This window comes from Primulina eburnea, chromosome 10 (genome assembly GCF_022965805.1).
Source record: "Primulina eburnea isolate SZY01 chromosome 10, ASM2296580v1, whole genome shotgun sequence".
NCBI lineage: Eukaryota > Viridiplantae > Streptophyta > Magnoliopsida > Lamiales > Gesneriaceae > Primulina > Primulina eburnea.
Genome location: NC_133110.1, coordinates 33,401,036 through 33,417,274, shown reverse-complemented (window position 1 = coordinate 33,417,274; position 16,239 = coordinate 33,401,036). Strand labels below are relative to the sequence as shown.

Genomic DNA, 16,239 nt, shown 5'->3' with positions numbered 1-16,239 from the left:
ATTACCCGACTTCATAAAATTCTTATCCGATTAGGCGGATTGCCCCGACCCAACTTACCTAATTCAACCGGATCTCATCAATTAATATTAAGGATCATGCTTAGCCACTGGCGACGCTGGAATGATCTTGCATCTCTAAATTTTTTTTCCCAGAAAATATTAGTTTCATTTGTTTATTATAGTTTTTTTCCCATAAAGTTAACATAATCTTCTGCAATATTCTTTTCTAACTTACTGCTTGCTTGGTTTTTTGATGAGATGATCGACCGAATTCTAATTAAAGATCTGGTCTCGCTAGTGTTCTTGGCTCTGAAGCAAAAGAAGTTTCAAGAACTTTTTTACATTGGATTGTACATGATTGGTAATTTTTAAAAAAAAATTAAGAATGTTGCAGCCACATTTTCAGTCTTGTAAGCCACTATTTACTCAGCACCCTAGCTCCCTCAGGTTGAATGGTTGATCGATTTGGGTCCGATAAACCCAGATCGTATACGATATTAGATATCATCCTAGATGAAATTTTCTCTTTTATCCCGCTTACTCTTTTTGTTTGTCTGTGTCTGTGTTCAGATTCAAATAATTTGAGTCCCACTTTTTTGTTCGTTGTGCTATTGTGTGGTTACTTCGACTTATAGTCGTAACGTGGTATTTTTCAATCATCGGCTATCAAACAAATGTTTTTTTGCAAATGGTGTAAGATTAATGTTCCTCCATTGTTTAAATACATATATATGGTTGGCTAAACAATATGGTAATCTTACTTTACTGTGGTGCAGAACACCCATCTCTTTCAGGTTCTTCATGTCTCTATTGAAAGGCATTCAGCAAACATTATTGGCCTAGAATTCAAAGTTATAACTATGTTTAAAATTTTCATTTGTTAATTTACTAAATCACGCAGGTTGCTAAAGATCCATCTTGCAAGGAAATTAATGCTCTTGAGCAGCATCTCCATTCTTTTTCAACAATCTTTATGACCCTCACCGTGATGCCACCGATTTTGTTTGGGGATACCCCTTCAGCCTTCGTGAAGGTGTACCAACTACAGTGTCTCATGGGCTTTGGATCGACATACCGGACTATGATGCACTGACTCAGCTTGTCAAGCCTCTGGAAAGTAACAATAGGTCTAAAATTACTGTGAAGACCCAAAATTTTACCATACAAAGAAACAAAGTACCAAGTTGATTTTTTTTTTTCATTGAAAATGAATTATGACATTGAGGAGAATAAATTACATGCAACATTTGACATGGAGGGAGAAGACCTAAAGTCACATTGGTGAGTAATCCCATAAACCATGCAACCTTTGGTATGGAGGGAGAATGCCTAAAGTCACATCGGTGCCTATAAATAGTGGCAAAAGAATGAGTGAAATCACACCAAAAAAACATCAAAAGTTTTCTACAAAATTTGCAATTTTCGAGTACCAAAAATTCTGCCCAATTTCAGAAAGTTTTGCTCATTATTTTGTCTAAATCCGCTCTCCACCATTCAGAATATACCTACACGTGTTTGGAGCAACATATCCAAAATTCAGATCGATCCAACGGTTCAATTAAGCGCAAACATTTTTGAAAGGTGATTGGTTTTTCAGTGTCAAGCTCCAACTTGTTCATTCCAAGATTTTTGGAACAGTACTTCAGGTAAGTGAGTTTATATGTTTTAAAGATTATATATGTTTTAAAATTCGACCGTCTGCTGCATGATGTGAATAATTGTGGATTTCAAAAATCACTAAGTTACTTCAAATCGTTTCGTTTCGTTCCGTCTGTTTGTTTGTTTATGCATCTCCGTTTCATTCTATGTTGGTGTCATTTTGTACGAACCAATTTGTCTCCGAATGATAAGTTATTTGTTTGAATGTGATAATGGTGCATCGAGAAAACCTGTGAGTGAAAAGGCCCCAGAGGGAGCTTGTCTATAGGATAAGGCCCCAGACACTACAAGAAAAACGGCATACGACAATGGATAGCCTTTTAAAAACTGTTGTAACTGAGGGTGTTGTTGAAAGTCCGTTCAACGACAACGGTTTTTATCCGTTGTGGTAGGTAGCATTTGCGACGGTGTTTTAAAACCGTCGCTAAATTCATCACCGACGGTTTTATTCAAAGCCGTCGCTAAAATTAGCGACAGTCAGCATATAAAAACCGTCGCTAAAATTAGCGACGGTCTGCATATACAAACCGTCGCTACATTTAGCGACAGTCTTTAATCAAGAATTCCGTCGCTAATTTGTTTCGAAAAATAAAAAAATTCTTTTAATATTTTAATAAATCTAAAAGAAACTAACAATTGAAACTAAAATCGTGTAAAAGAGAAAAATTTTAAGTGTAATAGAGAAAAATTTTAAGTGTTGTGTAAAGTGATAAAATTGTGTATGAGAGAAAAATTTTAAGTGTTGTGTAAGAGAGAAAAATTTTAAGTGTTGTGTGAAGGGATGAAATTGTGTAAGAGAGAAAAATTTTAAGTGTTGTGAAGGAAAATGGACCGGAATATGGGTATTTATAGTGAGTTGGCGACGGTTTTTGGTTAAACCGTCGTGAATTTTAAATTAGCGACGGTGTTGATAAGATCGTCGCCGTATTTTGCGACGGATTGGGTTAAACCGCTGCTAAAGTTAGCGACGGATTTTGAAATATTGTCGCATGTTTTAATTTTTCGACGGTTTGGCTTTAAACTGTTGCTAAATATAGCGACGTTTTATTCAAAACGGCCGCTAAATATAGTGACGGATGTCATTAAACTGTCGCTAATTTTTAGTAGGCGACGGTTTGACTTAAAACCGTCGCTATAATTAGCGACTGTGTATACAAAACCGTCGCGAATGTGAACTTAGCGACGGTTTATATTAAAATGTCGCTAAATTTAGCGACGGTGTTACGGTAATCCATCGCTAAATTTGGCAACGTTTTCCAAAACCATTGTTGTTGTCCAAAAACCACGCTAATCGACAACATTTTCTTAAAACCGTTGTCGATTCTCCAAAAAAACGCGCTAATAGACAACGTTTCATAGAACCGTTGTCATTGACCCGAAAACCGTTGTCTTTGACCCTAAAAAGACAACGGTTTTAAAAAACCGTTGTCTTTGGCCCCCTAAAGACAACGGTTTTTGCTAAACCGTTGTTAAAAACTCTACGACAACGGTTTTTCACAAAAACCGTTGTCGTATGTGTGTTGTTATATGGCGTTTTTCTTGTAGTGAGTGAGAACCCGAATGCGGAAAAAGGCTCCAGATGGAGCCCATTTATAGGAGAAGGCCCTAGAGGGAGCCCAATGTCAAGGATAGGCCATGATCATTATAATCAGTTTATCTGATAAGTTCTATTATGAAATGTTCTGATTCGAAGTTCTGATTGTACTAAATCTGATTTATGTTCATCCAACTCTGAAACTCTGATTTGTTCAATGATTAACTTATGTTCATCCAACTATGATATACTATGTTATGTAAAAGAAGAATGTTTTAAAAGTATTATGTATCAAATGTTTTTTGGTATTCGATCGGCCCTACTTGCTGAGTGTTTCCCAAAATGCTCACCCCCTTACGTCCCTCTCCAGATGAGAATGAAGAACAAGTAGAAGAAAATGAGCATGAGCAGTACTGGGGCTGGTAAAAAATTAGAATGAAGTAATTCAAGTTTTGGATATTCAAGTCCATTAGTGTTCCTTTGTCTTTCTTAGTAATGTTTGTACTTTTCGCTTCCGCAACCTCTGTATTTTTCTTCATTTGTAAACACAATGGAAAATTTATGAAATATACTGGTATTTGGCTATTTGGTATGAGGCTTATTGTTATTTGATTAACAATGCCGGATGTCACCGACACCGTTGTCTCGAGGCGTGACAATTACAATTCAACCTTTGTTTCTTTTTACTTTTTTCTGCATTTTAGATACCAATTATACCCTGTCATTTTCATGTTTGTTGATGCAGTTATGTCTATTTCAAAGGATACCATCTTCCCAATGTATGGCATGATCATGCCTTCAACCGTGAATTGATAGGCCCGGCTATGTACTTTGGACTAATGGGTGATGGACAGCCAATTGGACGCTACGACGACATGTGGGCAGGCAGGTGCACTAAGGTATTAGTATTGTCTAGTCTAGGCTACATAATAGTATAATAGTATGCTAGATTGCTTTTACATGCATCTGTATTTTCATCTGGAGATCCAACGTTTGAGGGCTGTAACTGTTTTTCGTCTTTGGTGATTTGCGATCATTTGGGATTGGGTGTCAAAACTGGCTTGCCGTACATTTGGCACAACAAAGCTAGCAATCATTTTGTGAACCTCAAGAAGGAATACAAAGGTATCTATTTGCAAGAGGAGCTGATCCCATTTTTCCAATCTGTGGCTCTTCCAAAAATGCTACCTCGAAATCTCCAAACAAGTGAAGGCAAATCTCGGTAAGGTGGACGATTATTTCATTAAGCTCACGGATGCAACATGGATCGAAACATGAGACAAGCGTAACACCTCGAAAACACTAGCCGCTCTACCCAACGACATTGCTAAGTAGAAACACACCTCGAAAACACTAGCACATTCTTGTAGAATTAATTTTCGGGTATAGAGATTAGCAAGTTTTTATTTGAGTTGGAGAACCACCACATTGTTAATATTGTCTGCAAATGGATTTAGTTGTGCATGATTTAGTGTTTATATGTTCTATTCATTGCATTTAAGTCTCTTTTATTTGTCATCTGAGATTTGGCTCAAAGTGACTCGTTCAAGATTCTTGGTTTTGTTAGAAAGTTGAGTCCAGGTAGGATGCTTTATGGAGATATGGGTTTTCTTTTATACACATTGCCCATGTTCTGTGTTTGAATTGCATAATAAATATTAATTTATATATTTCATGGCATCTCTTGTCATATCGGGGACAAGAATCCTGCTACAATAAATAAGAAACAAAAGATTGGACAACTTGTTTTAGCTAGCGCTAGCTAAAGAAAAAACAACATTTCTCCGACATTATAATACTACATGGAATCCTCGTATTTTATGGGGGATTATATCACTTTTGGAAAAACGAAAGGGATTGATTTTGCTGCAATTACATCTCGTGTAGCATATACTTCACCAGATAAATTTGTCATATGAAAGTAGGTCTAGTAAATCTCATGTGGGATAGAATTCAACCAACTCAGTGTATTTTCTAAATCTCATGTGGGATAGAATTCAACATATTCAGCGTATTTTAATTTCTTAAATGTATATCTAACCATCTACATTTATTCTTACACTTAGGACTACGATATTTGAGATAGAATTCAACCTACTCATTGTATTGTCTTGAATGTATATCTAATAATCCACATTTATTTTTACATGTAGTCTCTACGATTTTTTTAATGGACCTTACATGTGAAAATATATAAAGATCGTTGAAGTCAGTGTTAGGATAATACCTTAGACTATCGTCTTATGAAATTGCTATGAGGTTAATTTTCAACTTGCAAGAAGCTTTAGAAATTGATTCAAATTTGAATGATTGTATAAGTTTTAAATAGTATTTAAACAACGTGTGAAAATATGCTTCTTTTTTCTTGTTTGTTTATACTTTGAAAAAGTTGCGATAGATTATAAACATTTAATCAAACTATCCAAAGAGAAGAGACGTGAGAGATTTTGACCCTTCTTTCTTTTTTGAGCTCCCTATTTCTTTTTATTTTTTTTAAAAAAATTGAAAATCTGAAAAAATAAAATTTTAAATTTAATTTTTAATATTTGAATTGAATTTTTTTATAAAAAAAGTACTTATAAAAAAAATTATCGAACATGCACATAATTATGTACAAAATTCAAATAATTTTTTTATTATTTAAAATAGCAACGTTGGAAGGTCCCAACGATTAGGTATTTAGGGTCAAGACCATGTCTGTATTTTCATAAAAATGTTAAAAATTGTTGACTTTACAGCGCAATCTTCAAGTTGACGGAACTACAATAATCTTGTCCCGCCTGGTTTCTTCTTTAGATTTTAAATTGCATCACGCATACACATGGACATGTACACACTTCATTATATACTAATTATTCTGCACACGCATCATTATATACTAATTATTCTGCACACGCGATGCGTGTGTATGTGTGCAATCTTTTTTTATCATTATCGATGAACTAAAGTGAAATTTAACAAATTATGGAGGGACTAAATTCATATTTGAATTGTCGAAAAAAAATGTGTGTGCTGAATTTTTTTAAAAAAAACAAAAAACAAAAATTTAATAATAGTATCATATAAGGGTAAAATTGAAAAAAAAAAATTGGTGTTCTCTCTAGGTAGTTATTATCATGTTCTCATGTTTGATAATATAGTATATAAATGTGTGGAATTACCAGAGTTTGAATCCTGTGAGGTGCAAAGTCCTGAGACATACGTTAGTGTCACAAAAACACCACGTCAGGAAAAAAATAACAAATTTCCAAAAAAAAAAAAAAAGATAGCGAATTAGATTGAAATTAGACAGTATAAAAATCAAAATTGTAAAAATACAAACATATATATAAAAAATGTAGTTTTCCTTTTTTATTTATTGGTATGTATTGTTTCCTTTTGCGAAAAGTAATTAAATGTGGATATGAAATTCGGTTCTAGGAAAACAAATTAAAATTTTGCTTTAAAGCTGAAGTATGAACGTGAATCGTCCTGCCCTAAAGCCCACAGAAATTAAGTTTGAATATGAGAGCTCATTAAAACAATGTATATCCCATTTAATGATAAAGTGTACCCGCCCTCTTCAAAGCCCTGCAAGAACACAACAAGTTACTCATTGTCACCAAACTAGGGCAATTTCTTTTTTGCAGTTAAATATATCATCTCTTGTTGAATTTTAGTTTTTCTAAGTGCTGATGTGGTTCCATAATATGATAACATATCGTTGAAAAATGCTGACGTGTCCGATGACTTCTCAGTATTCCAGTGAGAAGAGGCAAGAATGAATTGAAGAGAAAAAAGATGCAAGCTAGTACACTAAAATCGTGAATGATCAACAACATGATCAAAATGAAAAACGCTAAATTCATAAAACAAAAAGGTACTTCTTCGTTTCGTTACCTACTTCGCCCAATTCATTAAATGTCTAATATTACCAACTTTTATAAAGGGCGCATAGAAGACTATTTTTAATGTTTTTCAAAAATTTAATTTAATCAAGTATCAATAAAGCGATTTCATTTAAAAAATTATACGTATGTAGGGATGTAAACGAACCAAAACCGTTTGTGAGCTATTCGAAGCTCGATTCGATAAAAGCTCGTTTGAGCGTGTTTAATGAGGCTCGTTAAGATAAACAAACCAAACTCAAGCTTTACAGTATTCGGCTCGTTAGCTCGTGAACATGTTCGTTGATAAGTTCATGAGTAATCTTTTAGATGAAAAAATAATAGTTTTGATATTTGATTTATTGATTTTTCATATTATTTATGAAATATATAGAAAAATCTATTAAATTTATTTATCATAATAAATTTACAAATTTTAATAAGAATAATATATTTTTCTTTAAATATATAATTTATTTTTTAATTAATTTAATGAAAATTTACATGTATAATTCATATTTATTAAGCTTGTTTAGGCTCGATAAAGACTAGAATAAACTCATGAGCCATGTATATATTCGTTAAATAAAACTCGAGCTCAGGTCGATTATAAATGATCAAGCTCAAACATTCAAGAATTCGGTTCGACTCGACTCGATTCGATTACATCTCTATATGTACGATGTTTCTCTTAGTCAATGAATGATAATTAAAGCACAGACTAACTATTAACAGTAAAAAGCAAAAAAAAAAAAAAACCTTTTATTATTAATATTTATTATATAATCCGTGACGCACGTGTGTAAAAAAAAAGCGTCAGAAAATCTCCCATAAATCCAACCAATTACAACTCGACAACAATTTTGACGAAACCACGATGGTTTCGGAAAACCACCCATACCCACATCTGAAACCGCTTTCCCACCATTCATCGAAATTACCCCTTTTATAAAGAACCATACTACTGTTTACCATATAGAGTGTTCCAGTGGTTAGCTGCAGACAGCAAATATATATATGTGTATATAGAAATAATCGTGTATATATATATATATATATATGTGTGTGTGTGTGTGTGTGTGTGTGTAAGTATATATATTGATTAGATTCTTGTTTGGTTGTTTTAAAAGGGGAAGATCAAATAAATTCGAATCAAAAGTGCGAGTAAAATGGGGAGAGGAAGAGTGCAGCTGAAGAGAATAGAGAACAAGATCAACAGGCAAGTCACCTTCTCCAAGAGAAGATCGGGGCTTCTCAAGAAAGCCCATGAAATCTCTGTTCTCTGTGATGCAGACGTGGGATTGATCGTCTTCTCCACCAAAGGAAAGCTCGCTGAATATGCTACTGATTCATGGTATGTTCTCTCTCTCTCTGTGTGTGTGTATATATATATATGTATGTATACATACGTGTATATATAAGATGTAGCTTTGTAATTTCTTGGATCTGTTGTGTTCTTGTTTATGTTTTCTGTACTTTTATGGCTAGTTAGCTTGTGGAAATAGAATTTTTCGGGGTTTTTTCCTTGGGAAAATATGATTAATATGTATGTTAAGAGCTTCTGTAAATTTTTTTATTTTTATTTTATTTTAAAAAATAATTATCGAACATTGAATTTCTTGAACTTTTCTTCATTGGGAAATGTGATTTTTGAGCTGATTCATTTGTTTCTGTTGATATTTCATGATGATTCTGAATTCTTTTGTATGTCTCTTATATATATATATATATCAAGAGATAATTGATTGAGTCTCAATCTTCAAATTCTACAAATTTTTAAATATTCATGAACAGAGCAGTTCATACAGTTGTCCATGCAAAATAAATGAAATAAATAATTAAAATTTAAATTCCCATTGATTTCTCTGATTTTTTAAACCTTTTTTCCATCCGAAGATTCAAAAACACACATGTTATTTTTCTTTATTTCTCAAAATAATTAGTGAAAGAATTCGATATTCCTTTGTTTTATGTATTTAGATTTGTTTATTATTAAAATGAGCAGCGACTCGAGATTCGACGTGTAGTCCAATGGTCTCACCTTTGTCAGATTAGCTAGCTCGTCTGAGTTCAAATCCCCTCGTGTTGTAATAAATAAAAAAAAAAAAAAAAAAGAGCAGCGGCCCCGCTCCTTTTTCATCTGCGATTCTTTAATATAAGACAAAAAGTACTTTTTATTTTTTTTTACAAATGTTAAACGTTATATATATGTATTCCCATGGAAAAATAGTCTCTTCTTTTATCGGGTAATTGAAATTAGAGTGATTATATAGTATTAATTGGAAAAACATATCCATTATATTTATAAAATTATTAATTATTAATATCTTATATTTAATATATATTATATTATTATACATATCATGAATTCCTATATCTAATTTATTATTACATGCCCTGTTTGGTTAATTAATTCATTTTATATTTTGCAGCATGGAAAGGATACTCGAACGATATGAGCAATATTCCTATGCTGAAAGAAAGCTGACTTCGCCCAACCATGAATCACCGGTATATAAACACGGTTTGTTAGCGAACGCAGATCGTTCCCAATGAGATTAGTTTTCATGTGTTTCGAGAGGGTTGGAAAGGGTTTCAGCCTCTTTTTTTTGAAAATTTTATATGCAAATTTATTTTATATACGAGTATTAATTCTTGGGACTTTTTTTTTATATATGTTATGTTTATATAAGAGAAATCAAAAAAAATTTTCTCGGGCTGTATTCTTGTGAATTTCTTTTGTAATCTTTGGTTTTATCGTCGTCAAAATTTGATACTTTGACAATAGTCGACGAAACTCTCAAGTCAAGACTAAAACCAATATGTATAAATCTAGCTAGTGTCCATTCTTCTGGTTTTTTTTTCATTTATTATTGCTAATTGTAATTAGGATCTCTAATTCGAACATAACTAATTAAATTTAGTACGGGAACATTCGATTTTTCAGCAAAAATAAAATTGTTGTAATATAATAAATAAATTTTAAATAGGTAAGCTGGAGTCTTGAATATGCAAAGGTCAAGGCTAGAATGGAGGTTTTGCAAAGAAACCAAAGGTCAGTAAATAAGATTATTTAATTAATTTTGACTAATTATCAATAATTATATTCTTAATTATTTTTGAAATATTTAAATAAATAATCAACTTGATATTTGCAGGCACTATATGGGAGAGGATCTGGATTCCCTGCGTCTTAAAGAACTGCAAACCTTGGAATATCAGCTCGATAATTCTCTCAAACATATTCGAACTCGCAAGGTATCTCTCAGAAATTTTACGACGAATAACTGATATACATTTCATAAAAAAAAAAAAAATTCTCGCGAAACTCATCTTAGATTACCAAATTAGTAGTCCGAGATTTTCAAAATGAGAGATGAAATTTCCTTTGCATTTATGTTTATTATTTATAATTATCTAGTGGTAGTATTAAAAATTAAAAAAATGAAAATAAACATTTGATTGTCATGTTATTATTATTTTTTCATAGCCAACAATATTAATTAATTAACAATGTTACTTTAATTTTGATTCTCTCATGCATGCAGCATCAACTTATGCATGAATCAATTTCTGAGCTTCAAAAAAGGTGAAAAGCACTCTGATACTTAATGTTAATTTTTATGTAATCTTTTACTATTTCATTGATTATTGATTGTATCTTATGTTTATTTTTATATCATTATGATTAATATTTAAACTTCCGAATTCTATCTTAATTTGGCCAGTTCCAGTGAAATTTTTTATTACGGTAAGAACTGTATATGACTTATATGATATATTGATAAAAAGATTAATCCACAACTGTCTTCACTGTAATAAAACGGATCTTTCCAGCGTGCTTAAGTGCCCACTCACACGCATCATAAGAAACTTCGTAAAGGGTCATTCATCCCAGAATTACTTATGTCCTCACTCACACGCACCATAAGAAACTTCTTAGAAGATCACTCATCCTAAAATTGTCCTAAGTCAAGCACACTTATCTTTGGGGGTCACCCATCCCAAAATTGCTTATGGTCTCACTCACACGCATTCTATGAAACTTTCTTATGAAACTTTCCAAGGGTCACTCATCCCAGAATTATCTATGTCCTTACTCACACGAACCCTAGGAAACTTTTCAGGGAGTCACCCATCCCAGAATTGCCCAAATCAAGCACGTTTACTTTTGAGGGTCACCCATCCCAAAATTGTATATATACTCACTCACACGCACCCTATTAAACTTTTTAGGAGGTCACTTGTCACACCCCGAAACTCAAGGTTGACGACACCGGCGTTGTTTAACAATCACACAATCGAAACAACAAGCCTTTTTAGTACAGTGTAAACCGAAACCATTTTATAAATCATAATTCAAAGGAAATAACAATTGTCTTTACAATACCGAAATTCCAAAAACAGTAGAGTTTAAATGCGGAAACGTAAAACTAGATAACCATAATATACTTAATCTAAATTCTTGCATGCTCATCATCCCCAGAATTGATCAGACTCTTCTTCCTTGAGTTTTTCTTCAAGCTTATCTGGGAATGGTTGTAAGGGGGGTGAGTATTTGGGAATACTCAGCAAGTGGGGGCATATCGAGCACAATAAAACAACATGCATAAATTTCGAGATTTTCATGACTTGCATACATACTTCATAACACATGCATAAGATTTATCAACCACTGTGATTTATCTAACTTTCTATGGTTTACTGACGTCAGTCCCTAATTTTTACTCCTCTAAGGGGCGAGGCCGTATAGCGGTTATATCCCCCACCGCGTAAGGGTACGTCTTGGTTGGGATTCCCACTCATATACAATTGACTCCTCACAGTGCGTAAAACAGTATGACAATTCGACACAAGAAAAGGAGTAGAAAAGAACATGTACTCGACCGTATTTTCAAAAACACACGAAGAATGCATAATCAAAATTAATTATTTAAAATAGCCCACTTACAGTGTTTGAATGCTAAAAACATGGATGCTTGGCTTCGGGGTTTATGTCGCTTCTTGTGCTTGCTCGGATAGCGCTTCGGATTGATTTTTAGGCTAACTTCGGGACGATTTTCGGGTAGAGTTTCGGCTAGGGAAGCTGCTGAATTTCGAGAATTTCAGCAAGGGATTTTCGAAAATTTGGGCTAGGGAATGCTAGGCTTGATGTGATATTTATAGGGGAGGAGAAGGGAGCTAAACTTGGTATTCAAATCTTACCAAAAATCATGCCCAATCTCATCAATTTTGACTCCAATGTCCTTGCCTATTTTCGAAAATTCATCTACCTAAGTTGTGAGATTTCTTGATCTCATGACCCTTGATTTGGCTTGAAAATATGGTGGCTAGATCCAATGGTTTTGGTGCAAGGTTTTGATGATTTCCTTCCAATTAACCAAACATCTAACCATCACCAATTTTGGCATTTAATCTAGGAGGATTTTCGAAAATCATATGCAATATAATGCCTTCATTCTTTAAGCCTAGCACAAATCTTCCATGATCTTGTATTAATTCCCATAAATTTCGAAATTATGCTTGTACAAGTGCATGTATCAATATCTTGACATCAAAGATTTCCATATCAAATATTCTCCAATATACATATCTTATTTTAATACCATAATCAAAGAAATCCTATACTCGTAAATTTCCTTACAATGACTAATCATATGGTGGGAAAAATTGGTTCTCACATCACTTATCCCAAAATTGTCTATGTTCTCACTCACACGCACCCTAGAAAACTTTACAGGGGTCACCCATCTCAAAATTGTCATAAGTCAAGCAAGCTCAACTTTGGAGTTTTTATGTGATGAGCTTCAGAAAAGAAGAAGCATCTTCTAATATGAGTAGTACATATCAAATCTTTTTAGCCCTTTCTCAACTGTACAGACCTATAGCTGAACAGTTTTGGAATCCTTCTCATTCTAGTGCGAGGTCCGCTCATTCATGTTCGATTCGCCTTGAAGCCTGCCAAGACCCGTTTATTATCCATACAACCTAATGGCACCGAAAATTACCCCCCGCCATCTTCAGCCCCGTGCATCACACATATATAATATAATCGATGCTCACATAAGTGTGCACAGTAGATTTGAACATATCAAAACTATATATATATATATATATATATATATATATATATATATATATATATATATATATATTTATATTTATATTTATATTTATTTGTGTGTGTGTGTGGCGCACACAATACATATGCTCCTTTCATGTTTAATATGTTAGAGGATTCTTGAGTCAGTGAAACTTTAAGTCCAAGAATTTAGGCTTGTTAAATTAAGATTTAATTAATGTTAGTTTTGATAGTTGTCTAAATTGCCGATTGCTTGTAGTTCATTTCACAGCATGGTCCCATATTTGGGACGAGGTTTCGAAGTCGAGAGTCAATTGTAAAAAACCACCCGCTCCCCGATATAAAAAAAGTTGTCTATTTGATTTAATTTTATCTAAAATAAGGATGATTATAATTTTTTATTTCCTTCGACTCGAGGACTTCTCATTTATATCGGAATAATTTGTAGATTATATATTTTTCTAACTTGGTTTGCATATAATATAATGTTTATGTTTGCACAATATTTGAGATTTGTGGGCGTGCCAGGTGCGAAGTTGCACCGATTTGTGTGAAAAAGATAAAATCTAACTTCTAAATATTCAAGCGACGTGAATTTTAAATTAGACTGTCAGTTATAGTCTCCTAAAACAAATGCGATGCAAAAATAAAGAAAACTATTATGAATCGATGCAAATAAATCCTGACATGATTTTGAATTTACAAAACTGTAGGAATTCATCAAAGACATGAAAAATATAATAACTTGTTGCTGAAATCTAAAATGAGAAGACGTGAAATGCTAGAAATATACTGGAAAGCTTGAAAAAATAGTGCTCGAAAATTAAATTTTTAGCAGAGAGTTTTTGCAGATTTTGTGCGTGTTGAGTTGTGTGTCCTCTAGTTCTGTGTACCGATGTCTTTTTCTTCCCAGCGTTGGTGTCGTTTCTCTCCACTCCCCATGAGCCCATGATCTTTCCCGCTACCTTCGCACGATCTCCATTTCTTTCCTCCCACGTTTAACGTGATCGGTTTGAATTGATAAGAATTAATCTGTTATGGGCTTATATAATTTAATTGAGCTTCAACATTAAATTGGGCTTCCATAATTAATTATTTTTAACCCAAACAATTTAACATCCTTCTTTTTGTTGCAGGACAAGGCCTTGCAGGAGCAAAACAACTTGCTCGCAAAAAGGGTAAAATTTTTCCTATGATTTTCAATACAAATATTCGAAAATAGTTTTGAAAGATTATGTATAAATATAATATTCGACGCGAGTTGATATCATATCATTTTAAAAATGTATAAGCTATTTCAAATTTAAGAATGTTGCTATAGAGAGATGTCAATGGCATTTATGCTTAGCTGGTTGAGACCAGATTGAGATTTTGATTGGAGAATTCTACATTGCTCGAAAAGCACGGAAAAATCTTGCATTATGTATATATTAACATTTTGAAGATGTATAGTTTTACGAAATCGATAGCACGAGTAGATCTAAACTACAGTTTTAGCTGTTGATTACACCTACAGCTGAAAGAGAAGGAAAAAGAACCAGGTGTGACCATAAATCAGTGGGAACAAGTACAAAACCAGGAGCTAAACTCGCCGTCTTTCGGCTTAACGCAACCTTTGAGCTCCTTGAATATCAGGTATGCAGTGTGATTTCATTGAATATTTTAGTGGAAAATTAAATGGCGATCATATGCTCTCTTTTTTTTTTTAGTGATTTTCAAGCATAATTAATTAGAGGGTATTTCACCAAGTTTGTTTATGTGTTCATAAACTCCTTGAGATTATTATGCTTTTTGATTAAAAAATAAAAAGAGAAAGATATAATTTTGGTTTTTTATGTTTCAATTATAGTTTTGTATCTTTTAGCCATTTTAAATTGAAAATGCTTACGTAACACTTACACGTCAGCATCATGCAGAGCTACAGGCATCTTATAGGTGTCATATCAGTATCACGTCGAAAAAATTGATAAAGATAACAGACAAAAACTAAAATTTGATAATATAGAGGGCAAAAATCGCTGAAAGTCAAATATATATGTTTTCAAAAAAAAAAAAAAAAGATCATAGATCTTGCTTATTTAAAGTAAATTTAGCTGCAAAAGGCGAATCAACAGGAAAGTAGATTTTTCCAAGCATCTTGAGCAACAAACATTTATTTATACTCTAAATGCTAGTACATATATGTAAACCTTTTCACTATGTTATAGATCGTCAATCATTAAAGTATCCAAATTTTTACGCAGATTTTTATATATGATTTGATGCAGTAAAATTTATCAACCTATGGGAGAGAACACCAGCAATGGAGGCAATGAAGGAACTCCAAACCAACATATTCCATCATCTAATACAGTAATGCCTCAATGGATGATGCCACATTTACATGGTTAACTAAGAAACACCATGCCCAACATTTACAATAATGTTTTTTAAAGAGGTAAATGTGAAATTTTAAAAAAAAAAATCATAGGAAAAAATGTGATGGATTTCTATGAAAATGTACCTCTTTTTCATGTCCATGTAACTTTAGAGTGCGACTAACGCCTTCAATATGACGTGACATGAAGAGATTTCAAATCTTTGTTATGTTTTCCTATGAAAAACACATGCATTGTATATGTATTCAAGGGGAAACATGTTATGTTACGTCCGAGTAACACTCTCGTCTCTCAATATTCAACTATGCGCGCTTGATTCATTAAGCTCTGTATGTTTTACGAACCCTATTTGGTGTGCCCTATACAGAGTATACTGTTTTAGTTTCGTATTAGAAAGCTTTCATAAATTTTAAATCTATGTTTGATGGGAATATGAAATTGCCCAAAATATATGTTTATTTACTACTTACTAGTATTATGTTCTAATGCAAAATGGCAATTAATTTTTTTAAAATGAATAAATTATATATAAATATATATTTTAAATATAAGTTTGTTGTTTCAAAATATATTATGTTAAAAAATTCTTTTTTTAGAATTCATAGGACCACCCTAATGAAAATGGAATTAGTCAGCGATAGCCTGATAAGTATGATTAAATGATCATTAATTTCTTCAACGGGGGCCAAATTAATTTTTAGAATTTTTGCTAAATTCACG

General features: G+C 32.8%; 1 protein-coding gene and 1 pseudogene across 2 annotated transcripts; both read left to right on the top strand.

Moving 5' to 3' along the window:
* Positions 1 to 452: 452 nt before the first annotated feature.
* LOC140802859 (UDP-arabinopyranose mutase 3-like) lies at positions 453 to 4,471 on the top strand (annotated as a pseudogene).
* A 3,561-nt stretch (positions 4,472 to 8,032) lies between these two features.
* Positions 8,033 to 15,787, top strand: LOC140803307 (agamous-like MADS-box protein AGL8 homolog). 2 transcript variants are annotated; one of them, XM_073159121.1, is made up of 8 exons: positions 8,033 to 8,413; positions 9,492 to 9,570; positions 10,050 to 10,114; positions 10,218 to 10,317; positions 10,608 to 10,647; positions 14,276 to 14,319; positions 14,658 to 14,776; positions 15,409 to 15,787. In XM_073159121.1, exons 1-8 carry the CDS (start codon positions 8,229 to 8,231, stop codon positions 15,530 to 15,532), a joined length of 756 nt encoding a protein of 251 aa, XP_073015222.1. In that variant the 5' UTR covers positions 8,033 to 8,228; the 3' UTR covers positions 15,533 to 15,787. The 2 variants fall into 2 exon arrangements, with proteins under 2 accessions (XP_073015222.1, XP_073015223.1); XM_073159122.1 differs by lacking the exon at positions 10,608 to 10,647 and having other exon boundaries at positions 8,034 to 8,413; positions 14,278 to 14,319.
* Positions 15,788 to 16,239: the final 452 nt, after the last annotated feature.

Bases quoted from the DNA above. Each gene is read 5' to 3' on its own strand.
- LOC140803307 (XM_073159121.1), top strand. From the start codon at position 8,229: ATGGGGAGAGGAAGAGTGCAGCTGAAGAGAATAGAGAACAAGATCAAC. The intron at 9,571-10,049 runs GTATATAAACAC...AATTTTAAATAG, and splicing joins CGCCCAACCATGAATCACCG to GTAAGCTGGAGTCTTGAATA. The intron at 14,777-15,408 runs GTATGCAGTGTG...GATTTGATGCAG, and splicing joins TTGAGCTCCTTGAATATCAG to TAAAATTTATCAACCTATGG.